Genomic DNA, 26,704 nt, shown 5'->3' on the forward strand with positions numbered 1-26,704 from the left:
GTCTGTAGTTGTAGCATTCAAATTTGTTGCCTTTCTTATAGACTAGGAAACTTAAACTGCTTCTGCATGCTTCTGGCATTTGTTCACTGTGCCATATTCCACATATCAAGGAGTGCATTTCGGTCTCTACCTAGTCACCTCCGTATTTATATAGCTCAGATGTAATATTATTCTCGCCTGGCACTTTTTTTAACTTTAACCTTTTTATCGAATTTTGCACGTTGCCTAGGCTCGGAAGATTGTAACTTGCCATCAGTTGTGGTATTGCAGTTATTACCAATATCGCTTCATTTATGCTGTTGATGTTTAATGAGTCGTTGAAATGCTCCTCCCATCTCTCTGTGGCTTGGTTTGTTTTAGTGCGTACTACCCTATTCTTATCCTTGCAGGCAAAAGGTCTTGGTTCATATTTGTTACCAATACAATTTGTTTGATTATAGAAAGCCCTTGTACTGTTTTTCTTTCTTTCTTATTCTCTTTTTTCTTCTCTTTCTTCTTCTCTTTCTTTCTTCTCTTTCTTTCTTCTCTTTCTTTCTTCTTCTCTTTCTTTTTTCGTATCTTTCTTTTTTCGTCTCTTTCTTTTTTCTTTCTCCAAAGCTTATACTTAAGTTTTCTTTTTTCACCGTAGCACAGAGTAGCTGCTCTTGTGCCTCTATTTATCATATTCATTCTCGCTGTATTTTTTGTTGTAATTGCTTCCCTGCATTCATTATCGAACCATTCTACATTTCGTGTAGCTCTCATCTCACTATTTCGTATCACGCTGCGATATCTTTCCAGATTGCTCACTGTTTTCAGTTTATCTACATTCCATTTGCAAACTTTTCTTATATTTTGTTGTTCTATCTTAGATACTCTCTGTCTTATTATAGATTTTACGAAATAGTGATCTGAATCGCAGTTAGCTCCTCTGCAAACTTTAACATCGAGGATTGACGAAAAATGCCTGCGATCGACAAGAATATGATCAATTTGATTCGAGCCTCTATTTCCCGGCACTCTTCACGTAGCCTTATGTATTCGTTTGTGTTCAAAAACGTACCCATTATTCTGAGATTTAGTTTTTGTGCAAGCTGAGCAAGTTATAACCCATTATGATACCACAATATCTAGACTAAAGCGAAAAAGCTTTATATCACCTTAACGTAATTTTGCTAAAAATGCCTTTCTTTTGCTATAAATTTTGATGTATATAACCCATTTTATTTTATTATAAACCTTAGATTTCGTTTTTGCACCTGCTAATTACATTATGTTTAGTTTTTAAGATTATTTCTAATCAGAAAGATACAATTAAAAATAAAATAATATAAAAAAAGATTGGGGGTAGAGATTAAAAATTTGGCATAGATGTTATTAGCCGCGCGAAAACGATCGAATGCATTAGCGGATCAAAGGCTTTACCAGAAACCAAGCAAATACTAGAGGTTAGGTACATATTCAATGCATAAGTTAGCTCATATATTTTAAGCAAAATGGTAAAACAATTTCTCGTAAAATATTTATATAAAATGTTTAAAAAACATTACAGTATTTCTAATGCACATAAACATCATATAATGAAAATTAAACAATTCAAACTTTTTTTCGTAAAAGCAGTTTTTCTTGTAATTTAAGTATAACATATATTTATTATATTTAATTGTTCTTAAACTATTTATTTTAAACAGCTTTTGTAATAAATTACTACATTGCTTATTTTTTCAATATCTTTCCAATTTTTTAGAGATATTTCAGTTGAGGATTATTTTCTTTTAGTGGAAAGTTTGGATACTGAAGTTGTTGCATTTGCACCAATGTTAGCTTCACACCACCCACGTGTAATTGCTGTAGGGGAAGGAAATGGTTATCTATTAAGAGTTACTCTTCTACTGTCTGAAGATTGCCGTACTAAGAAAAATGGTGTATCTTCTAAATCAATTAAAAGTTCAGCTACACCATTAATTTCTTCTCTTGCTTCAGTTGAAGTAGATTTCAGTAACATTGAAAGCGTTACAAAACATGAACCAATTCAAAATGATGGCGCAATTGGAAGAGACCGACAAAGTGTACGAAATAGCGATGACCTCACAGATATAATAGGTAAAATATAAATATTTATAAAGAAATTAAACGAAATGTAGTTACAATTTTTAAATTAAAAATACATAATAGTTGGTATTCCATTAGGAGATGGGACGCATTATCACAATCCTAATATGCAACCTAAACAGCATCGGGGAAACATATATAATTCTAAATTTTACAATGTACAAAAGAATCGAAATATAACCTCTATGGAAATTGGAATGTATGTTTTACTTACTGCATTTTGCTTTGCTATTGTTGTTTTCGTTATATCGTGTGTAGTATATGCATCAAAGTTTAGACCATCAGTTGTTGAATCCAATCTAGATACAGTACAAGGAAAAAAAATTACTGACAGCAGACTCTTAAAAGAATCAGCTTTCACTAAAGAACCAACAACCAATGCTCATGACTGGGTATGGCTTGGCAGGTCAACCATGGACAGATCGTCAATAATAACTAATTCTCATGCAACTCCAAATGTTAAAGGTATCATGTAATATTTAGTTTCTTTGTATGTTATTGTTTGAATATCTTTTTGATTATTTAGATTTGCGCATAAGAATAACTACTAATCCAATTAATAACTATTCTGACAACGGTAATACAAGAAATTTAACTTCTTTAAACAGTATAAAAGGGCAGCCTGAATTTGCAAAGATCACTCATTGTAAAGAAATTGGGTAAGAAGCTAAATAATACTCCTGTCAACCGATTATCGTTAACAATACATAATTTTCGTATTAGTGCAAAAACAAAAAGTATGGTTGATTACCGTCCGCCTGTACCTCCACATCGCAATATTGAAGTTTGTGCTTCAGTTAACAATACGACTCAAAGTACAAATATTAACAGTGTAGGCTTAACAAATAAGTTTATTATTGTTAAAGAATAAAATATTTTATTTATTTCATAGTGTGTAGGCGAACATTATGGGCAAAAACTTAATGCTGAGGAAGTATATAATCGCAGTGAAAGCAATTCATTTCTTAACATGACCTCTATCGAGCAGTGTGAAAGTAATTGCTGCAAAAAACCGACAAATTTATTTCAGTTTTCCCCACAAGCTATTACATCTGTGGACAATAACAATAAAAACTGCAATTACAAGGAATTACATAATGCAGAAAAACTTTTGGTAGATTCCAGTCAACTCGAAATAAACATTTTTCAGTTTGATTCTCTTACATCGAAAAATAAGTCAATTAAATGTAAGTACTTATAAAACTTTCTTCAAAACAATACCAACATATACAAATACACTATATTATAAAATATATTTATAAAAGAACACCCGGATGGATGTGTGAGTTCTCTCTACTTGATTCAGTTGTATTAACAGTAAATCTCAGCACTGAGCTATATACCGGTGATACATTGAAGTCATGAACTTGTAGCCATGGTTATAGGCCTATAATGGAGACGGAGCTTCAGTCTGCTAAGCTCATTTATAGAATAGAGATCTAGACACCAGATTAAAATTAAACAAATGTGAATGTATGCATATATATACACATAGCAGAAAAAGTCTACGGACACCCACAAAATTTTTCTTAAATTTCGCATAACTTATTTTATTTTTACGGAAATTAATTTTTGTTTTCTGTTTTATTTTAACCAAAGAAAGAACAATAAAGTTCTAATATAAAAAATTAACAGTTATTCTTTAAAAAAAATTTAACATAATTATATGCAAAAGCAACAATTTTTGAAGCGAAAAAAGTCTACGGACACTTCTTAATATTTAAATTAAATCAATTAAAATCCACAGAAATCTTGAATTTAATAGCCTGTGGGGTAACTTCTACGTTTAATAACCTCTTTTAGCAAACTTTGTATGGACTCAAAACTCTTGTGCGTTTATTTTTAGCCATTCTTCTTTGATGACGTGTCTTAATATCTGCTTGCTGGAAATCGTGTGCTGGCGAATCTTATTTTCTTAATGAACTCAGAGATGTTCTATGGGACTAAGGTCTAGTGATTGTGATAATGTTTGAAGTTGTCTGGGAGCATGTTGCAGCAGCCAAATCCGTACGATCACTGCTGTATGCTTGGGGTCGTTGTCCTGCTGAAACAATAATGTTGCCTCAAGCCCTAACGTTTTGTCATTTTCTTTCAAATTTTTTTTAGTGTATTTATTATTATTATTTATTGATTCAAAAATTCATATAGTTCTTACAGAAATTATGGAATTTTACTTAAAATCTGAATTGACAATAACATATTTCTTGTGTGTCAAATTGGCATACAAAAAAGTGGTGCATATTATTAACATTATTTTACATATGAATTCATCAATAATTAATCTTCTGTAACTTAAAACACTTTTCATAAATTTGTACAGGTTATAAATATTGCTACCATTTAACAAGACTTTAACTTCTTCTTCGGACAGAAGTGCTTTATCAAATTTTGTTTATCATAAGCTGTACACAGTTTTCCCCACACAAGTTTTCTACCTTTGATTCCAAATATACAGAATTTAATCTCATCAGAGAAAATAACTCATTTTCAGAATTTCATAGGTTTATTTACATGCTTTCTTGCAAAGCCTAATCATTTTATTCTATTATATCTGTATATGTATGGCTTCTTTCTTGCAACCCGGGTATAATACATGCTTTTCTTTAAAATTTTCTACACAGTAAAAGGACATATTTTGTTTTCAAGTATTTCGGCAATATGTACAACCAGTTTGGATGCTGTTAATCTTTACTTTCACCTGGTTGATTATGCAAAGTCTTTCTCTATCTGACACAATTGAAGGACAACCAGTGCGAGGTTTTGAAACGTAATTACCCGTCTCTTGCAAGTTATTTATAACTCTCCGCACGTATGAATATTGATGACTAATATCTTCAGCAATTTTTCGTTGGCTTACGTCATTTTTCCAAAATTTAACAGTTATTTATCGCTCACTAATACTAATTTCATGTCTTTTATGTTCCGTTGTAAAAATTTATTGTTTACATAAAAAAATATTTTTAAATGATTAATTCTTAGACTCTTTAGGAAAACATTTGATAAATATATTATTTAATGACACATTTATGTTTGCAAGCGAATTTAAATTAACGGTAAATGTAAATACTAAGAAGTATCCGTAGACTTTTTTCGCTTCAAAAATTGTTGCTTTTGCATTTAATTGTGTTAAATTTTTTTAAAGAATAACTATTAATTTTTTATATTAGAACTTTATTGTTTTTTCTTTGGTTAAAATAAAACAGAAAACAAAAATTAATTTCCGTAAAAATAAAATAAGTTATGCGAAATTTAAGAAAAATTTTGTGGGTGTCCGTAGACTTTTTCTGCTGTGTGTATATATACAGTAAAATATCCATAATAGTTCTTTTAACCGGATAGCGTCATTAGCCGGGCAATATCGTGGACATAGCTTTTTCATTAATTTTTTCATTCAAGTATCATTCCAATAACCGGACGCTCTAATAACAGGACACTACAGTTGGAACCATATGGATAAAAAAATCTCACATAAACGGATAAAATTTAAAAAAACACCGAACACGTAATAAAATTTAACGTTTTAATTTCGGAAATGAATAATTTTTTGCAATTATGGGTAAAAATATTTTATTTTTTACGTGACTGTGAATAAAATTTGTATTGTGGCGATGCAAGAAGGGGTTACAAATTTATTGAAAAGAGCGTGTCAAATTCAGTTTCAGAAATTTATAGTTTTTTAATTTATGGAGAAAGAACGTTTACAATTTCGATCCGAGAAACACTAAATAAAGTTTGCTTTCGGTTGTTTTAGCTTTGTTTTCGTGTTAGTTAACAAAGTGAGAAGTCCTTCGTTAAAGTATTTTTAGGCTTTTTCAATGTTAACAGAAAAAAGGAGAAAATTAAAAACAATTGAATATTGTTTGTCAAATATTGATAGTTAACTGGAAATTTATTAGTTAAGTTGGTCAAACTAAGCCAGCAGTGGTGTTTCATATATTATTTTTAAAATAAGCGCTTGTTCTTTTGTGATATATTTACAAAAGAAAAGGCCTATTGTTAAACAATTTTAAGGAAAATAATTCTTTCAATATTCATACTCTTTAGTACATATTAATGATTTGCTTTGATAAGGTTTAGTAATAATTATATTGAAAAATGAAATTGTAACAGATAATTAGTTGCTTTTACATAATTACTTCTTAAAATCATATCAGTTTTTAAATGCTTACCTTTTTGTCGCGGTGTTGTTTGTAATAAATGAAAAAATTTTTAACGACTGTGACATAATATTCATAAATCAATTACATTATTTTTGTGTATAAATTATTATAAGTGCCGGCAACTTTATAAAAAAATCAGATAGAGTCGAATATACGAAAAAGAGAATCAGAAATAAAGAGAGTACTTATTGCAGTTCCTTGCTTACTGCATTTCTTTCTACTTTCTTCATATCGTAAATCGTACTTATACACTTCAATTAAATTATTACAAAATATGTTTTCAAAACGAATACTTAATTTGCCTTTAAATAGAAAAGTTACATGTTTTCCCATATCGCATGGATATGGATTTTGGATTGGTACTCCAAATTTGTGAAACTTTCTCCAGTGACCAAATACCGTAAGGTCACACACAGTCATTCTTCTGAAGAAATAGAAGTACGAAACCTTGCAGATAATTTTTTCAAATCTTTTTTGACGAAATTCTTAAAAAAAAATTCTTAAAAAAATATTTATATGTGTCACGATCGATGTTTCGAGTTCATTGATTACAAAACCAAACGATCTTTACACGCCATGGTTTTGCAGCACATGCTCTCTTTTACGTTTCTGCAGTTGAAGCGTTCTGATAAAATTGAAGCTATATTTAATTTTCTTCCTATGTACTTCTATTCAAAATGCAATTTTTTTATATGTAGTTTTTTTAATTCTTAAAAATTCATATATTATACACATCATTATAACTCATTCTATATACATATCATACATATACATATTGAAGAATACATGGAGCATACATATAAGTATAAATTATTTAGTAGCTCTGAAACAAACAAAACAGGCCTCATCAAATTAATATGCTAGAATTTAATAATTAATTCTTGTAAACTAAATTATTTATTGAAAGTTGTTTATAATCAAAAAGTTGTTGATAATACACAATTTTGTTTTCAATACTATTGAAAATAAATGTGCATTTAAATTGTTTTTTGTTTTCATACTTGAAACAATTTTTATTGTTACAATTTTAACTATTAAATATAATAAATTTTAAATACTCCTAAAGATGTTTGAAAAACTAACGAAATGTAGAATATAATGATTAAATAAAATAATAAATAAAATTAACGTACAAGAATCACATAAAATAAGACAGATTAATTTACTTTTGTTGTATTGTTTTGCTAATTGCCTTACAAATTAATAATCGATTCATTATCATATATAACTTTAAAATAATTATAAATATATATTTTCATTTTTTAATTATACTTAGGTATTGAAAACATAGATGTGCAAAGTCGGATCAAACAACAGCAAATTACAGATAAAATTTATAAGGACGCTCTTACAAATGAATGCATGCTAGTTAATGGAAATTCTAATACAAAAAAGATTAAACGAGCTACTATTGTTGGAAATCCTATGTTTTCTACAATAAACGATAGTGATTATGAACAAAAACCATGTTTAGGACTTGACGATTTAGAAATGGATTATGAACAAATTATGCATTATTTCGAAAATTTAAAGGTATGAACATTATTGAAAAAGTCAATTTTAAAAACTATCAATATTTTTAAATAACTTGTATGTTTCATTGAACGAAACTATGTAATTGTTAACGATCTGAAGTTTTGTATAATTCTCTTTAAGGGAAAAAAGTTACAAAGATTACAAAAATTATTGTTAAAAAAGAAAGTTAAATATTAAAAAATTCTTTAAAAAAAATATTTTTCAATGAAATTATTATTTCAATTTACTAACAAAAACTGGTCGTTCAGAGCATTAGCATTTAGCGAAAATTGCAACTGAACGTCAAGGGCCAGCTAGTGTACTTTTCCGAGAGTATAAAGCCATGGTGTCAACTAGCACCTGCCAAAGATAACGCTATTCTTTTGGAAGATGAGGGCGTCTTCGAATCGTCAGGCAAGTGATACACATCAACAAAAAAATGAGGACCCTGGCCATCATGTTATTAATATATTCCATTCTATAAATTCTGGGCAGCGCTAAGATAAACGTGTAGTCTATGTTAGCGTGGATTCGGATAAAGAGGGTTGATTGATGCGATCGTTGATTCATCACGATTATACTATTGTATTTCTTTAATGTTTAGAAATTATTTTCGTATTTTACTTTAACAAAATGTGTGTTTAAGGCTATAAACATTTTCTGAATTTGTAATAACGTAATTATATAAAATTTTGAGCGTTTCAAAAACAATCAAGAAACACGCGAAATAAAGGCACACTTTCAGATTTTTCTTGGAACTTTAGAGTCATTGTATGCCGCATTTCGTATATTCCTACATTCTTCATCTAAATTGGAAATGAATAAGAAATGCAATGCCGGAGAAAATTTTAATGAGTTACGGTTCTATTTGGACACATTCGCATATATATGTGATGCATTTCTGCGGACAACATTTGAATTAGCCTAGCTTTAAAGTAATTTTACAGTCACGAATTCATAATGATGTACGCCTAAGAGACCTGCAACGTTGATACAATCTAGATAGCATTTTAACTTATGAAGCAATGCAAGATATTCAACATGTGACATTGCGTACAGCATGAAAAATGCTTACAGATTATTTTTACGACAACAAATGGGTCTTGTTCGCTTACTAAATAAATGTCATCGAACATTTGCTAAATATCAAGCGGGATGATTCGGTCACTTTTAAAAGGTATGCACAAGGATGGTATTCAAGTGTAGTGAAATAACTTGGGGGCGAAAATGGCAACGCAACGGCAAATTCTGTGTAGAAACTGCCAAGTAATATCTATAACACAGGAAGAAAGATCTTCCGCTTTCGTACATTTATGAACTTGAAGAACAATATCAAATTATGATAATTTCGCATACAGTACGGACTTTCCTTACGAGCATATTAAATTGTCGTTGCAAACATAAAGTTTTACGTGTTTTAAATAGACAAGCTTCAGTATGGAGTTTGTGGTTCAATCATTCATTTAATCATGGTTCAGTCCATTCAAAAACATGCAGCCGAACGAAAGAGACCAGCAGAAAGGTTTAAGCTGTATTTAAATTTAACCAAATTGAATGTGATATACGATACATTTTTATGCTAATTAAAATATTGATTTCAAAAGTTTTAAATAATTAAAATAACTTCTACATAAAAATCACTTGTTCTGCTGCATGGGCGATACGCAAATTTATGCGAACGGTCCAGTGCATAGCAAAATAAATTCAACGAAAACCAATCATCAACTTAAATAATTTCAAATAATGAGTGTTTAACGAAGTCCATTACCAACACGAAGCCAATAAGTACTAAAGACCGAAAACAACTCAAACTCATTTGAAAAAAATTACGACACTTGTTTACACCAAAAACTAGTTAGTGTATCTCACTCTTGGAGTAAACAATGCCGTACCCCACTGATAACCTCACCTCATATGTTCAAGCTGGAATTCTCCCCAACAGCGCATTTCTGCTCAACTTCGACATGTACTACAAATAGCGTCACAGTAAGCACTGCAAACTCGACACCTTGAGCTCTACATCAACGCAGATATCCGTTTCTTCTACTCATGCCTTACCTTTACATCCAACAACCTCGGTAAGTTCGATCGCTAATATTATTGGCTAGACAATCCAAGCCGTTCTGTAAAGATATTTTCAGTACTAGAAATAGAAGAAGATGAAGCTGAAGAAGTAATGCAAGACACCAAAAAGCAGTCCAAGCCTCCACCAATATTCGTAGATAGGGTTAACAACATAAATCCTCTCATAAATCTTTTGTCCTCACAAGTAGTAAATAATTTTGAGCTAAAAGTTTTAAACAACGAAATAGTAAAAATTAAAGCGAAGACCTGTCAGTCTTATGTTACGATAGTAAAACAGCTGGAATCGAAACAAACTGAATTTTATACCTACAAGCCTGAAGATGAATGCAATTTTAAAGCTATATTGAGAAACATGCATTCGTCTGTCAACACTGAGGATATTAAAACAGCTCTGGCGGAAATGGGCCATAAAGCTCTAAACGTGTTGAATATGAAACACAGAGAATCGAAAAAACCAGGTCCTCTCTTCATTGTTGAACTTGAGCCTCATCAAAATAACAAGGAGATCTACAGCATAAAGAATTTGATGCATAGTCGTGTCACGTTTGAGGCTCCTCGTCCTAAACGGAACATTCCACAGTGTAGTAACTGTCGAGACTATGGCCACACGAAAAGTTATTGTCGAAGACATCCGAGGTGCATCAAATGTGCAAAAAATCATTTTTCGTCTCAATGTCCAATTCAAGAAAGAAGTACTGAAGTCAAATGCGTCTTATGCGAAGAAAACCATCCTGCAAGTTATAAAGGTTGTTCGATGTGTAACCAGATACAAATAGCGAAATTTCCAACACTAAGACCCAAACCAATATCAACTACAAACAAAGAAACTGACGAAGGAAGAGACAAAACTTCTATCCCAAAGGCTCCCAAAAGAAGTTATGCTAGCGTGCTAGTGGAAAAATCACCTGAATCTATGATATTACTATTCTAAAATCTCCGGATACAATGAGCGAAGTTCTAATAGTAGTAAAGCAAATGTTAGAACAAATCAGTACGTTGATGAATGTTCTTGTCACGCTGACAATTCTCTGGAATGCGAATGGGCTGTCAAAACACTGTTTAGAGCTACAAGAATTTTTCAAAGTTCAAAAAGTAGCATCATGCTAATATCTGAAACACGTTTTACTTCAAAACATTATTTTAAAGTACCAAGCTATGACTTTACCACACTATGAATCCCGATAGAACAGCTCATGGCGGAAGTGGCATTTTAGTTAAAACAAGCATATTACACTTTGAATTGCAACAATACCGCACTGAAGAGATTCAAGCAACCAGCATTTCAACAAAAGGCTGGTGTGGCCCAATCACAATCACAAAATCTTTTAACTATCTCGTCTGGAGAACCAACTTATTGGCTCACGGATACCAAAAAAACACCAGACTTGTTAGACTTCTGTGTTACTAAAGGAGTGCAACAAAATGACACATCCTGTAAATCTAGCTTTGATCTTTCATCAGATCACTCTCCAGTTTTATTACGAATAAAATCGAATATAACACTTCGTTCAATAATGTGTGTGACTGACACATAAATGGCAGCACTAATACTAAATAACTATTTTTTTTTTCGAAAGTGGCAACCTTTTTAGGCTTAGTGTCAAAATATGTTAATTCGACCATTTGTTTACAAGTTATAGTGCTTCCAGTGACGCTACTTTTGAGTTTTCAAAAAAAAAAAATGAATTCAAAGCAATTCCGTGTGCTGATTTATCATTGTTTTTTAATGAAAAAAATACTGTTTAATGCCAGGAATGGCTTGAAAAACATTATTCGGACTCTGCTCCATCAAAAAGAAGCATTTGTTATTGGTATGCCGAATTCAAATGTGGTCGTACAGACACCGATGACATTCCATCTACTGGACGGTCAAATGACGCTGTTATTCCGGAAAACGTTGAAAAAACACTGAAAATCATTATGTCCGACAGTAAAGTGAAAGTGAGGGAGATTGCTGACATTCTACAGATATCAGCAGGCAGTGTACACACCATAATACACGAACATTTGGGTATGAAAAAGGTGTTTTCCAAATGGGTGCCGCGTTTGCTCACACCGGAGCAAAAACAACAACGAATCGATGATTCAAAGAGCTGTTTGGACATGTTTACGCGCAATAACTCGGAGTTTTTGCGTCGGTACATCACGATGGATGAAACATGGATCCACCATTTCACTCCAGAGTCAAATCGGCAGTCTGCTGAGTGGCATGCAGCCAGTGAAAGCCGCCCAAAGCGACCAAAGACGCAGCAGTTGGCTGGCAAGGTTTATGGCGTCTGTATTTTGGGATGCGCATGGAATAATATTCATCGACTATCTCCAGAAGGGGAAGACCATCAACAGCGACTATTATATAGCGTTATTGAAGCGTTTGAAAGACGAAATCGCAAAGAAATGGCCTCATATGGCGAAGAAAACAGTTTTGTTCCACCAAGATAATGCACCGTGTCACAAGTCGATGAAAACGATGGCAAAATTGAACGAATTGAGCTACGAATTGCTGTCGCACCCACAGTATTCTCCAGATCTGGCCCCCAACGACTACTGTCTCTTCGCAGACCTTAAAAAGATGCTCCGTGGTAAGAGATTTGGCTCAAATGATGAAGTAATCGCCGAAACTAACGCCTATTTTGAAGGCAAAGAAAAATCGTTTTACAAAGGTGGTATCGAAAGATTGCAAAAGCGTTGGAATGATTGTATCTCCCTAAAAGGGGACTATGTTGTTGAATAAAAACGAATTTTGGCAAAAAAATGTGTTTTAGTTAGTTAGTCACACACATTATTGAACGAAGTGTTACAACTTAAAGCTCAAAAATGCTACCTACATAACAAATTAACCAACTGGGATGCCTTTAGGCATACACTTAAGTCATTACTTGATGTAAAAATGGCGCTTAAAACAGACGAAGAAATTGCGCTTGCAACCGAACATCTTATAAGGAGTATCCAACAATCAGTCTGGAGATCCTCGCCTCCAAACGTGCAAAAATTCGCTACACCATTATGGAGTACGACTCAAGAACTTATTATAGCCAAACGAGCAGCGAGAAGGCGCTGGCAACAAACCAAATCCCCAAAAGATAAAAAAACTTTTAAATGTGTTGATCAAAAAACTAAAAGAACATCTGCAAACAACCAGAAATATGGAAATACAAAGAAATCTCCAACGACGAGAGGCAACTACTTCCACCAACTTCTCACTCTGGCGAGCAATTAAAAAAAAAGGCATCAACGCCCAACCCATCAGTAAAAAATGAACTTGGGCAATGGGCCCGAACAGATATAGAAAAATGCAAAGTATTTACGGACCATCTATCTACAGTTTTTATTCTAAACATTAGTAAAGCCCCGAATAGTATAACTGAAGAGATATATCGTTTATTGTCTATTCCGAATTGACAGATCGCAATATAAAAAAATATATTAAAAAAAAAAAATTTTGGTCATAACCAATTACTTTCGAAGTTTATGAGTCGAATGAGATGCTTTTCATGTAGTAGCAAATACGAGGGCTGCTATATATATTTCTGGCCTAAAATGAAAATGCGAATATTTATCGTCAGAAATGGTTTATTTTTTTTCAAAGTATTCTCCAGCCTGATTTATACACTTTTGCATGCGCTCAAACCAATTGTCGAAGCACTTTTTCCACTCTGATTGAGACACGTCCAAAACATGGTTTTTGAACACTTCAACAGCATCTTCTGGCGAGGAAAATCGTTGACCACGCATCGTTTTTTCTTAATGTGTAGGAATAAAAAGAAGTCTTTGGGTGCCAAATCAGGGCTGAACGGCGGATGACCCATCAATTCGACGTTTTGGTCGGTCAAAAAGGTGCTGGTTTGAGCCGATGTGTAAGAGCTCGCGTTGCAATGGTGAACAATGATTCGTTTCCTCTTGTTCGTTTTTCGAATTTCTCCGAAGACTTCAGGCAAACAAATTGTGGTGTACCATTCAGAAGTGACCGTCCTTTGTTGCTCAGGCGCAACAGTGACCAGTTTTGCCGAAGAAACAGGCGACAATTTGCATCGAAGTGCTTCTTCCACGAACAATTTTCGTTGGATTTGTCTCGTCTTCGAAGACCCACACGGTCGATTGTTGTTTTGTTTCGGGTTCATACGCATAAATTCATGATTCGTCACCTGTGACGATCTTATAAACGTCTTTTGAAGCACCGCGAACGTATATTTTCAACATTTCTTTGCACCAATCGACACGAGCTTTTTTTTGAGCGATTGTCAAATTGTGCGGGATCGAACGAGAACAAACCTTTTTTACGGCCATGTGTTCATGCAATATCGAATGTATGCTGATGGGAGAAATGCCCAAGGATGCCTCTATCTCACGGTGTATCACATGACGATCTTACATTATCAGTTCACGCACGGCATCATTGTTCTCTGGCATAACGTCCGTTTTTGGACGACCTTCACGGAATTCGTCGTTGAGCGACCGTCGGCTACGATTGAATTCATTAAACCAATTTTTCACAGTGCTATAGGATGGTGCTTCACCGCCATACAAAGATTTAAGTTCATCAATGCACTCTTGTCGTGATAATTCATGTCGAAAGTTATAAAAAATGATCGCATGAAAATGTTGACGTGTTAATTCCATTTTTTGGCCGAGATGAATTTTTCAAGTCTCTATAAATAAAACAATTCACAATTAAATAACAACAAGTACTGAGTGATGTTATGCTAAAATATGTCAACCTTTCCAATGGAAATGTCAGACTGCACTTGGCAACACTTAGTGTTGCCTAGGCCAGAAATATATGTAGCAGCCCTCGTATCGTGTTCTTAATCACGATGGTTAGAAAGAGTAGATTTCTGCAACGAATGCGTTAGTCACTTCCATCTTATCTCTAATATGTATGTATAATATGTAAGTGAATACACATACATACAAAATGCGATGAATTTACAAACTTACAAAATTAACAAATGAGACCACAGTTGACGTGTATATATTACAAAAAGTCGTCTCATGACCTTGAAGCGTCAAAGGTCAAATTAGACCTTGATAAGCATTTTATCACCAAATTCTGAAGATGTATATATAGTTGCAAAATTGAAAGTGCGCTTATCGCCAACAAAAAATACAATTTTTGGACGCTACAAATTTTTTTAAAGAAATTAGATTATAGGTAAAATTATTAATTTATTGTCTCAACAACTATCAAAAGAATAAAATTTTGAAAATATGATTTTGTTGAAAGAGTTTCTCAATAGAGCACTGCTTTCAAATTGTTTATGGGGTAAAAGACAGTAGCATATAGAATCAACTAATTCACAAACTTAAGAATATTTGACCGATCATGCGAACCGGCTTTGTCGATGAACTTACTTACTTAGTAGGACATTATAGATGTGAGTAGTCCTTGCCAAGCCGATCAGTGTCTTGCTTTCTCCAGTTAATAATACCGAGTGCCTTTATAACATTTATCACCTGGTCCTTTCACCAAAAATGCGCGTTTTGCAACAAACCTCAGGGTGGCTTGATATACTGTATGTTTCTCTTCGGTAGCACCTTTCTTTCCTGATCGTACTAGTTATTTTTTTGCCTAAGGTAATAGCCAATCACATCAGACGTGTATACGGCGTCATAACAATATAAGTAAAATCATATATTTAGCATAAATATAGACAGTTTTAAACCTGTTATTAGAGAAAAAGAACTACTCGATAATAGTGATGAAAAACTAATATCCCAGACCACCTGAAGATCGTGTTGTATATATAATTTTGTAACTAATGATAATAAATGTTAGACTAAGAAACCAGACTATTACTAGACTATTTTGAAACACATTAAAGTCGAATCTATTATGTAAGCTAGTACGAATATTGTTATAATTGAACAGAATCAGATGGCGTAAAGTTTTGTAACAAGTGTTATTTAAGATTGTATTGGATTAAATTTGGCTTCATAAGTTATATATGTTACATCTTAACATATTAGGCATATTTGGCTCACTAAATATCGGATATACATTTTTTTTCATTAAGTTTCATAAGCAATAATTGTTTATATTTTTTAATTTTTTGTATGAAATTGACTGTCGTTAGTTCTAGTAAACCTATAAGCTACCTAATTAGGTATTAGCTTGTAGTTTGTTTTGAATTTTCATTGAGCTTTTTCATGTTTCGCATGCGCAGAAAAGTACTGACTTGACATTTGAGTTAAACACGCGGAGCCTTGTTTTTAAAGAAATTTTGTTGGCGCTCGATATCTTGGCAAGTTGATTAAAAGCTATCCTCGCTTTGAAAATGCGGATGTGGACATCCTCGGACCGCTCCGATTTTGTCCATATAATGTTAACATACTTTAATACTCCACGTTACAACCGGTATCGTTGTGATGCTTGGCCTAGCTTTGCTTTGTTTATGTTTAATACTTCAAATTTATGTTGCAGATTGAATCGTCGATACATTAAAAGACACAAATCGTCTGCGTATTCCAAGTATGCTAATTGTTCAAACAGCGACCGCTGAATGCCTTGTGTGTAATCCATAGTGTTTCTCATAATTTCGTCTAATGTCAGTATGAGAAGTAGCAGCCTTAACGCACTCCACTTTTTATTTCAAAAGGATCGGAAAGATACCTGCAAAATCCAGATAGTAGTCTCCAGCGAATGGAGGTATGTTCCATTCCCATTCATTTCTGTCTGGTATTAGTATTAGGAACTTTTGGTGGAAGTTGAATTTAGGTAAGCAAATGTCAAATATGGTGATGTTTAGTCCTTTCTCTCTTTGCATTTCCTTACCTAACAGGGAGTTACCGAGTAATCTTGTTGATTGATTGCTAGTCAACTGTAGCTTGGCAATAAAAGTCATTGCTTCTTTTTTGACTAGAAGGAGAAGTGGGGGGAGACCCAATTCAACCTCTAGGACTTCTGTCGGGGTAGTTCTCATTGCTTCATTTGTCATTATGCAGGCTGATCTCTACAGCTTACGAAGCTTGTCTATAACAGTTTTCTGCCGAGCTTTCTTGTACCAGATGGATGACCCATAAGTAACAATTGAACTAGCAATAGATGTGTACATCCAAAGGCTGAGTTTTGGATTAAGGCCCCAGTGCTTACCAATGAGGTTTCTGCTGGTCCATAATGCCTCTCTGGCTCTTCGTATAACATTGTCTACATGAGAATTCCACGTCAATTTCTCATCCAGAATCATTCCCAGGTACTTTACCAGGGTAATTGCTGATAGTTCTTCTCCATTCAGGAATGGGTTATTGAAAAGTACTCTTTTCCTTTTCCTTGTGAAGACAACTAGACTTGTTTTTTTAGGATTTACATTTAATTCTACTCCACTGCACCATGTAGTTACGATATTCAGTGCTTGCTGTAGTCGATATGAGATGATGTCTTCATAGTTACCCCTGACAAGTATGACCATATCATCAGCATAGCTTTGTGCCTCGAAATGTTTGGCACTAAGTCGATGCAAAAGCTCGTCCACTGCAATTGTCAGGAGTGGGGATAATAGACCCTTGTGGGCATCCTTTTGCAGTATGTGCTTTTATTTCGGCATTGCCGAAAGTGGATCTGACCACCCTATTTCTTAGGACATTGCTTATGTATGTGCGTGTCGTATTATCAACTCCTCTGTCATGGAGACATCTTTCGATATGTGAGTGATCACTATTGTCAAACGCTCCCTCAATATCAAGAAAGCAACCCATTGCAAATTCTTTTAGAGCTTCGGCTTAAGTTTTGAATCTCTGAGCAGAAGCTTCTCCATGATTCTCTTTTTGCCTTTCTAATTTCTTTATTGTAGGCGGTGAAGGTATTTTTATAATTGTCCCATTCACCGTTGGTTTTGCTTTGTTGAAGAGTGTCCGGGATTTGACTTTTAGCTTGGCTAACTTTTTATTCCACCATGGTGCACTTCTGTTACCGGTCTTATTTTTCATCAGATAGGCTCCATGGTAGGCATTTATAATAGTTGTGTTTAAGGCAGCATAAGCTATTTCTAAGTCATGAATGTTTTTTATCGTATGTTTATTATTGCCTTCAGTTCGTCGGTATATAGATCCCACTCTGTGGCCCTAGGCACCCTATACGATTCCCTTACTTTCATATTTAGATCAATATCAAATCTTATCTGAGGATGATTAGACATGGATGTTTCTGCTGAAACATTCCAGTTTTTGATAAAATGTTTTATAAATTGTGTAGCTAGGGTGATGTCTAGTACCTCTTCCCTGATTCTGTTTATAAAAGTGGACATATTGCCCATATTCAAAATATTTAGGTTGTTACCTGTAATAAATTCAAATAGATACTCACCTCTTTTATTAATATTTGTGCACAGAAATAAAAGCTGCTACCTGGTGCATGTTGGTGTGCTGTGGAATAATGAAAGCATTAATATCATCCTTTACCACAATACAAGCACGGGGTCGACTATGACTGACATGGTCGTACAGTAACATACCTTTTAGTCCCTTTATCTGGTTCTCATATACATATGGCTCCTGGATAAAGGTTTTTTTTTTTTTTTTTTTTTTTTTGTTTGTTAACGAGGTGTAAAGCATCGAAAGCCTAGTCAATGCGAGACTTTAACTCACTAAAGTCACCCCGATGTCCGACGGTTAGCCCTCTCGGGATCACCGATTTGGTATTTCGTCAAGAGGCCGTCCAGAGCACGAAGCTCAAACGTCAGTTTTTGTCGTCATTTCATTACATCCATTATCGTTGCAGTGATACATGCACTGCAGCTGTTCTTCTTTCCTCTTCCTGCAGTCGCAAACGCCGCATAATTTGAGTTGCGAATGTTTTAACTGCCTTCCATTTAAAGCTACTTGAGCACATTTCGTATACAATGCTGTTAGGAGATGGTAGATATCCTAGGGCTTCCACAAGTATTTCCCGTTCTTCATTAAACCGTTCGCAGCTAAAAGCTACATGTTCTGCACTTTCTACGACGTTGTGGCAGTTTGGGCAGTATGGACTCTCTGACAGTTGAAATCTGTAGAGATATTCTAAAAAGCCTCCGTGGCCGCTCAATATTTGAGTCAGATTATAGTCAATTTCACCATGTTTTCTTAACACCCATTCCTTAATGTTAGGTATAAGTGTATATGTCCAACGTCCCTTAGAGGACTGCTCCCATCTTTGCTGCCATTCTCTAAATGAATATGCGCGTTCGGCCGATTTTTGATCTATCGTAGGTGTTATGCCTTGCCTGCCATAAAGACGGCTTAACTCTTTTGCATGTATGTCAACTGGTATTTTTCCAGCAATGACGCAGATTGCATCATCAGAGACTGTTCTATAAGCGCAGGCAACCCGTAACGCACTGCGTCTGTATATTTGTGCTACCAGACGTAGCTGATGCTTTTTTGCTGCTGCCCATATAGGAGCAGCATAAAATATAATAGAGTCCGTTACAGTAGATAAAAGACGCCTTCTTTCGCCCTGAGGACCACCTGTATTAGGAAGAATTCGCGTTAATGCACTATTCACTGCCGCTGCCTTAGAGCTTACTGCTGTAAGGTGCTGTTTGAAGCTCAGTCTTGCATCGATTATGACTCCAAGGTATTTTATTGCTTCTTGTGATAATATTTCATGCCCGCCAATTATGATTTTCATCTTCTTTTTCTGCTTTCTTGCGGTTATCAATACTGCTTCTGTTTTTTGCACCGCCAACTCCAGTCCTGCATTTTTAAGCCATCGTTGTACTCTTGTTGCAGCATCGTTACATTTTGCTTCTAAGTGATCAAGCTTTTTGTCAACCACCACTAGTGCGATGTCATCAGCGTATCCAACTATTGTCACTTTATCAGGAAGTCTTATTTTCAGGATTCCATCGTACATAGCGTTCCACAATGTGGGTCCAAGAACTGATCCTTGTGGAACCCCGCCAGTGATCTCATATTGTTTTCTACCTTTTTCTGTGTCATACTGCAGTATTCTATCGTTAAAGTAACTGCAAATAATGCGTACCAAATAATCAGGTACTTTCAGAGTTTTGAGTGCCAGTAGTATCTCAGACCAATTTGCTGAATTGAAAGCATTTTTAATGTCTAGCGCACAGTATTTCATTGCAGTATATCCTCCGCTGGTAGCTTCCTTTGCAATATTTGTTACCGTTCTAATCGCATCTACCGTTGATCTAGCCCGCCGGAAACCGTACTGCTTATCAGAAAGGCCATTGGGACCTTCCAGATACTGCTGGAGACGTTCACTTATTATTCGTTCAAAAACCTTCCCTATTGTGTCCAACATACATAGAGGTCTATATGCAGATGGTTGGTTAGGTAGTTTTCCTGGTTTAAGCAACAGTATCAGTCGTTGCAACTTCCATCGCGTTGGAAAAATACCTTCAGTAAAACAGGTATTATATATATCCACGAATATGTGTGGTTTCGCTCGTACCGCAGCCTTGAATAATACATTGGGGACTCCATCCGGCCCCGACGCCTTACCATCTTTTATACGACCCAATGTTTGCATCACTTCTTCTGATGTCACTGGTGGTATGTTGGTATGCCAATTCACCTGAAACACCTGATCGGTCATTTTCTCCTGTGGGGGAAAAAGTGTCAGAACAACTTCCTTCAATAGAATTGGGCATGTGGGCTGTGGGGACCTCGGTTCTTTTACTTTCTGCATGACGGTTTTGTAAGCCAGACCCCATGGATCTTCATCAGCACTATCTCGCATTTGCTTAAAGCATCGATTTTTGCTCTTTTCAATTGCTTTTTTAAGATCATGTTTTCAAATGCGATACTCTGCATATAGCTCATTAAAAGAAATATGTCGTCTAGCTCTTTGCGCTTTTCTTCGTGCTTTTATACAGGCTCTGCGAATATCAGCTATCTCGCTAGAACACCAATAAACTGGTTGTCGTTTGCCACTATATTTGCATCTTGGCATAGATATATCACACGCTGTTCCCATTTGTATAGCTATTTGTTCCGCCATGTCTTCTGCTGTTGTTCTGGAAACTTGAGCATCCTCCCATACTATAGAAAAAGCTTCTGAATTGAAGGCTGATGTTTTCCATTTTTTCTGCCGCACACTTTTGTCTACTTGCTGGTTTACCGTGCTGCGTACTTCCAACATTATAGCCCTGTGGTCACTGTGAGTATAAATGGATTCCTCTACTTTCCATTTTGTGTTGTTTGCTGTGACGCGATCTGCAAAGGCCAAGTCAATTATTGATTTATCTCTGACGCAGTCGAATGTATAAACTCCAGGAGTATTCAGCAATACCAGATCCATTGCGGAAAATGTTTCCTCTATCAGTCTTCCTCTTGGGTTTGTGTATGTACTGCCCCAAGTTGTTGACCAAGCGTTAAAATCTCCTGTAATGAGAATAGGACGCTTCCCTCGTAATTCTAGTTCCATTGCAACCATCATACGCTCAAAGTCTTCTAGAGACCATCTTGGTGGAGCATAGCAGCTCACCTGGTACAGACCTTCCACCTTCGCCCATGTATACCCTTTGTCTAGCATGAGCATCTTACTTTGGGGAATTTTTCCACCTACTATCCAAATCGCCGCTTGTCTCTCTGCATCTGTCAGCCAGTTATGCGACTCAATATTACCGTATGGTTCCGATATTAGAACTACATCTACATTATTTTCGGCTACTGTTTGCCGGAGAAGGTTTTGGGCAGCTTTACAGTGATTAATATTTAGTTGTAATATTTTCATGTCTTTTTCCTATGCACTGCTTCTTGATATCGCGGACATTTTGCGCTGCCAGCCGCAGCATTTTTCAGTATTTGTACAGTTTGCAGCCTGGTGACCTTCCTTACCGCACCGTCTGCAGAGTTTCGTCCGATCCGGTGCTTTACAAGCGGATGTTATGTGATCATACGCCCAACATTTGTAGCATCTTTTTGGCGATATAACCTCCGTTATTCGGCATCGAACCCATCCCACCTTAATGTGTCCAAGTGCTAACAACTTTTTGGCATTATCCGCAGGCAATGACACATATGCAGATTGTGTGCCTCCATAGGTGGTACGTTTACTCCTTATGGATGATTTGTCCGGTCTTTTTACCTGCGCTTGCTCGCCGATTGCATCAAGTAATTCTTCGTCTGTGTTCAGGTTTGTTATTAGGTCTCTGCACTGAATTGTAACGGTATGTGTTTTAAGGTTGACCGTTGCAATAGATTCCAAGGCTTTTTCAATAGCAGAGTGGTAATCGCTTGACCCTCCATCTCTGCTCCTCTTTAGTTCTATGAGAAGCCCTCCATTTTGAGTTGGCCGCATGGTTCTGACATTTTCGCTCAGAGCTTTGAGCTCTCCACTGTCTTTCACTTTCTTTAGTATGTCCGCATATGTCGTACCATCCACCTTTTTTTCTATAAGAATTGCATCCGCTTTAGGTCTAATAGATCTTATCTTCTTTTTGACTTTCGACGATTTTTCTTTTTTCTCGATTTTTGTCCATTTGTCAGACGGCATCTGCAGAGAAACTGTGTCAGCTTTTGTTTTCATGGCAGTGGGCGTATTGCGTGCCTGCTTCGAGCCTTTAGGGCTTAAGTCCATTCTCTTTCTTTTTTTTGGTGGTATTTCTATCGTTTCAGTCACTGTTGCTGGTAGCTTGCGTAACTGTTTTAGACCATCGGTTGGTCTCGATTTTCTTCTTTCGGAATCTAGCTCCGTACTAAGCTCCGTGTAGGTGCGTTTGATTATGCTGCACATTTAACTGATATCACCGTGAACATAGCGGCGTGGTTCGACATATTGTATTAGTCCATCTATTTCTTTTCCTAAGCGTTCAATTAATTCACTTATGGTAAGTACGGACTCGCCTGTAGCCACTGCTGGTAATATCAGTCTGTGCTGCGATTTTTTGTTTCGCCGTGCTGTGGTGACATTTTCAGTGGGAGCGGTTTCTGATTCTCCATTGTTTGGTTGCAACTCTGTCATTGTTAGTGCACCTTTTGTCGTACAACTGCTCGGTGCTACTGTTTGTGAATTTGTGAACTCTCACTCCCGGAGTTCCTCTTCGGTGGTTCTATTTGTGTTGTGTGCATTATTGTGCTATTTGTTTCTTCTTCGTTTTTATGTTCTGTATTATATATATTTATCATTTTATAAGGGCCCCAACTCGCAGCCGCTATCTCCGCACATGCATGTAGTTTCCGTAAGTCTTATGGTTATCTATGTAAACAGAGAGGCCATACGAGGGTTGACTCTGGTCCTTATGGGATCCAGAGTTCAGAGCCAGACTTCAATCCGGAATTAATAGGGAGTACTCTCAACCCAACCTACAAGGTCATCAACAAGATGACTACGCGCATTGAGCGCTATGTGAGACTTGCCAAGTTTTCGTGGGACGGAAGAGGCTACGGATCCTTCTGAGAGCCATTTTTGCAAGATTTCACTCCGCATATTCAGGTAACAGAGATTCGCAACCCCAGCCCATAACAAACTGTGTTTTTAACCTTATTTTCCGGTATGCCATAATCAGGAACCTTACCGGTCTCGGTTCCGATGCCTAACCATAGGCTTGTACAATATTTTTCTACATTCCAACGGTGGTGCTTTAGAGCCATTTTAAGAATGGTAATAGGCGCTGTACACTTCCATCTCCCACGGTGGTGCATTAGCCGCCCCCAATAAAGAGACTGTCGCTGTGCACATTTAGATCCCACGATGCCACCCCGGGGTGGGGGACGCTTACTGAAAGACGGCGTCTACTCGTCTTGTCACAGGGGCTTCACAGGGTCATTGTGATCTTTTACACCACACCCTCCGACGCCTGCCGGAATTTAGTCGCCTTTTACGACAGGCATGCCTTACCTCGGGAATATTCTAACCCCTATCCCGCAGGGGCTGGATAAAGGCTAGGTCAATCTTTTCAGATAGAAGTACTGTGTCAACACCGCCGTAGCAGCTTTGGTGTGTTGAAGATTCACCTGCAGGTACCTCATTATTTTTATTGGTATCGTCCCTTGCCGTTACGCATCCACTTGGGCAATTTTGTCCCATGAGTGGGTGCTTCCTGTCGAGGGGATCTGGAAGCTGGTTTCTTTACCGGTGTACTACCATGCTGTTTTGAGGTGTTGGGTCCGACATCAGTTCGGGTGCTCTCCTGTATAACCTTTACCGTCTCATTTGGCTTATCTGCCTGTGCTTTTGAGATACTGGGTCTATCGTCTGGATGCGGCCTTTTGGATATAGGCACCTGTTGTTTGACATCATTGGGTTTCTCGTTCGTAAATGGCCTTTTAGTCGTCAGTTTCTTCACCGGTACGTGAATTTGTGTGAAGTTCAGGTACAGCTTCCCTGCCTGACCGACTATCCAATTTTTGGATTTTTCATCCACCGAGATCGTAATGGTTTCTCCACCATTCTTGTCTTTCTCAGTCCTAAGAATCCTCCACGATGACGTGCAAATGCCACCATTTTGTTTCTCCAAGCGGCACATCAAAACTTCCGGTGGAAGCACATCAGAGGGGGGAATAAATGTGATGTACACATAGGTTTTGGGCATCTCTCCGCCCTGAAACACTTTGAGACTAGCATCCGGAAATGGTTTGAGTTTTGGTACACAGGTGGTCAGCCAGTTCCTTGTTTCACCATTGCAGCATGTTAATGAGAGCCATCCATCTCTGTTAACACTGGTGATGAAGCCGTAGACACTATTGTCTTTAGGAAGTTTGTCAATTTCTTCTAGGAGCTTCGATTTTATCATCTCCATATGATCACCAGTGAGATTCACCTCCGGATATTTCTCATGGGCGGTAGCCACTTTGCAAGCATTGGCAATATCCCTGTAAAATGGTTGCGACACACACAAATCACCAAACCTTTTTTAATATTTTTTAATAGTTTAATAGTTTTAATAGTTTCACACTTAAATCCATTTGCAATACAAAATTTGATGCGCGCACATTGTTCTAATTTTTGATCCATTATAAAAATCGGCACACGAAAATTTTTTGACTTTTTGTATAGACGTCAAACAAAAACTAATCGTAAGATATGCGTTAAACTTTGACAGAATTCAAATTTTTGCAATTGTTTTTAATATGCTGGTAAATTTTGCACTATATTAACAACTTTATTTTTAGGTTTAAAAAACCCTCAGTACTGCCATTTAAATGGCATTGAAGATATCATAATAAAGTTATTAAAAATTAAAATTACTTATTAATTTGATATAACTTATTGAAAGTATTAATTAATATAATTAAGTTAATGTTTTACACAGAAGTTCAAATATTTACAATTTTTTTAATTTATTATTAAATCTTACACTTGTTTTTTAAGTACCCAGTTTGATTTAGCACTGTTATTGAAAAGTTTTTAACAAAATTTCATTGTGGCACCCGTAAATCGAATCCTTAAATCAATTTTTGTTATATACTTTTTTTATTTCTTTTTTTTTTATAGTGTTTGCTACGATTTCTTTAATACCATTTAAATGGTATTCTTTTTTGAAAAAGAAAGTAATAAAATAAAAAATTTTTAAATTCAATTCAATTTCACTATTATAAAAAAATTATCGCTGATTTTGTGTATTTTGAACTGTCGTAATAACGTATGTGATATAAAATTTGATAAATTTCCATGTGTCAAAACTATATTGTCAAAACGGATTCAATATTTAAACTTTGCAAATAGGTGTGTCCCTTCTCAAAAGGATTTGTTTTACAGCAGACATTTCAAGGAACACTGTATTGGAAATTTAGGTAGTATACAAAAGCATTATTGTTTATTTATAAATTTATATAAAAAATATACTATTTATAAATGTTTAGAAAAATTAGCAATGAAACAAAAATATTCACGCTAATATAAATAAACTTATAAATAAACAGTTATAAGAAGAGTAGAAAAAATTTACCAAGAAACTTACATACGCATGAACTGGAAGCTATGTGTGCATTTGCTCTAATATTAGAGTTTTTTCTATATTATTTTGTCCAAACAAAATACAACATATTCGCTATTGGTTTGATTGCTCACTTCACTAACAAAATAGCATTGATCATACATAAAATAATAAGTTCGATTGTTTATACGTTTGAACAGACATGTTTTTCCCATTGCGTGTACCTTTTCAGAATTCATGATTTTTTTAACAGAGGCAAATTACATGTCTTCACGTTTCTATGTTTTTGACATAACTTTCTTAACATAATTTTAAAATATTACTTGCTTAACATAAATTGATCTTAACATAACTTGTTTAATAAAACTAATTAGAATGCACTACATTATAGTAAATGATTTGAAATACTGAATTAATTTAAATATAACAACATTGTAAAAATTTAAAATTATTTAAAATATGTATCTATTTGCCATGTCCAACTACTTATAACTACTTACTACTACTACTTACTTTATAAAAATATAATTATGTTTTTTTTTCCAGGAATCTAATGCCTGAGCACAGAACATCACTGAATTTCATCATTTGAATATGCAGTAGCAGCGAATTTTGATATTTTCATTACATCAGAGGACGATATTTAAGTAATTTTACTATTGCATTTTATAATTGCTCTTACCAAATTAATATCGTAGCATAAAAATTACTACATATTTATTAAAACATATGTATGTATAAAATATATTTATACATAAATATTAAAAATGCATATTTTCGTTAATATATAAACTATAAATTATCAATGCAGTATAAATAATACATAACCCAAACGTAAAGCTAACCTAAGAAATTATGTAATCATTACTATAAACCATTATTGGTTTATTATAAAATAATGCGTTAACAAAAGTTTAAAAATCATATTTAAAAATATAATTATAAATTTTGGTAAAAATGGTGTTGAAATTTTTTCTGTCAAACGCCTTTTTTAAATATTAAAAATTAAAAACAAAATTCCCAAACTACTTTTTACCT

At 35.1% G+C, this 26,704-nt stretch overlaps 1 protein-coding gene across 1 annotated transcript in view; it reads left to right on the plus strand.

Moving 5' to 3' along the window:
- Nucleotides 1-26,423, plus strand: part of LOC119671268 (transmembrane protein 132E) — a gene marked incomplete in the record, with an annotated part of 100,901 nt that extends 74,478 nt beyond the window's left edge. Inside the window, 7 exon segments of the mRNA XM_038081821.1 lie at nucleotides 1,727-2,082; nucleotides 2,155-2,556; nucleotides 2,618-2,750; nucleotides 2,815-2,923; nucleotides 2,984-3,278; nucleotides 7,528-7,784; nucleotides 26,213-26,423. Coding sequence (XP_037937749.1) covers nucleotides 1,727-2,082; nucleotides 2,155-2,556; nucleotides 2,618-2,750; nucleotides 2,815-2,923; nucleotides 2,984-3,278; nucleotides 7,528-7,784; nucleotides 26,213-26,227 — 1,567 coding nt within the window.
- Nucleotides 26,424-26,704: the final 281 nt, after the last annotated feature.

Source organism: Teleopsis dalmanni, chromosome 1 (genome assembly GCF_002237135.1).
Source record: "Teleopsis dalmanni isolate 2A chromosome 1, ASM223713v2, whole genome shotgun sequence".
NCBI lineage: Eukaryota > Metazoa > Arthropoda > Insecta > Diptera > Diopsidae > Teleopsis > Teleopsis dalmanni.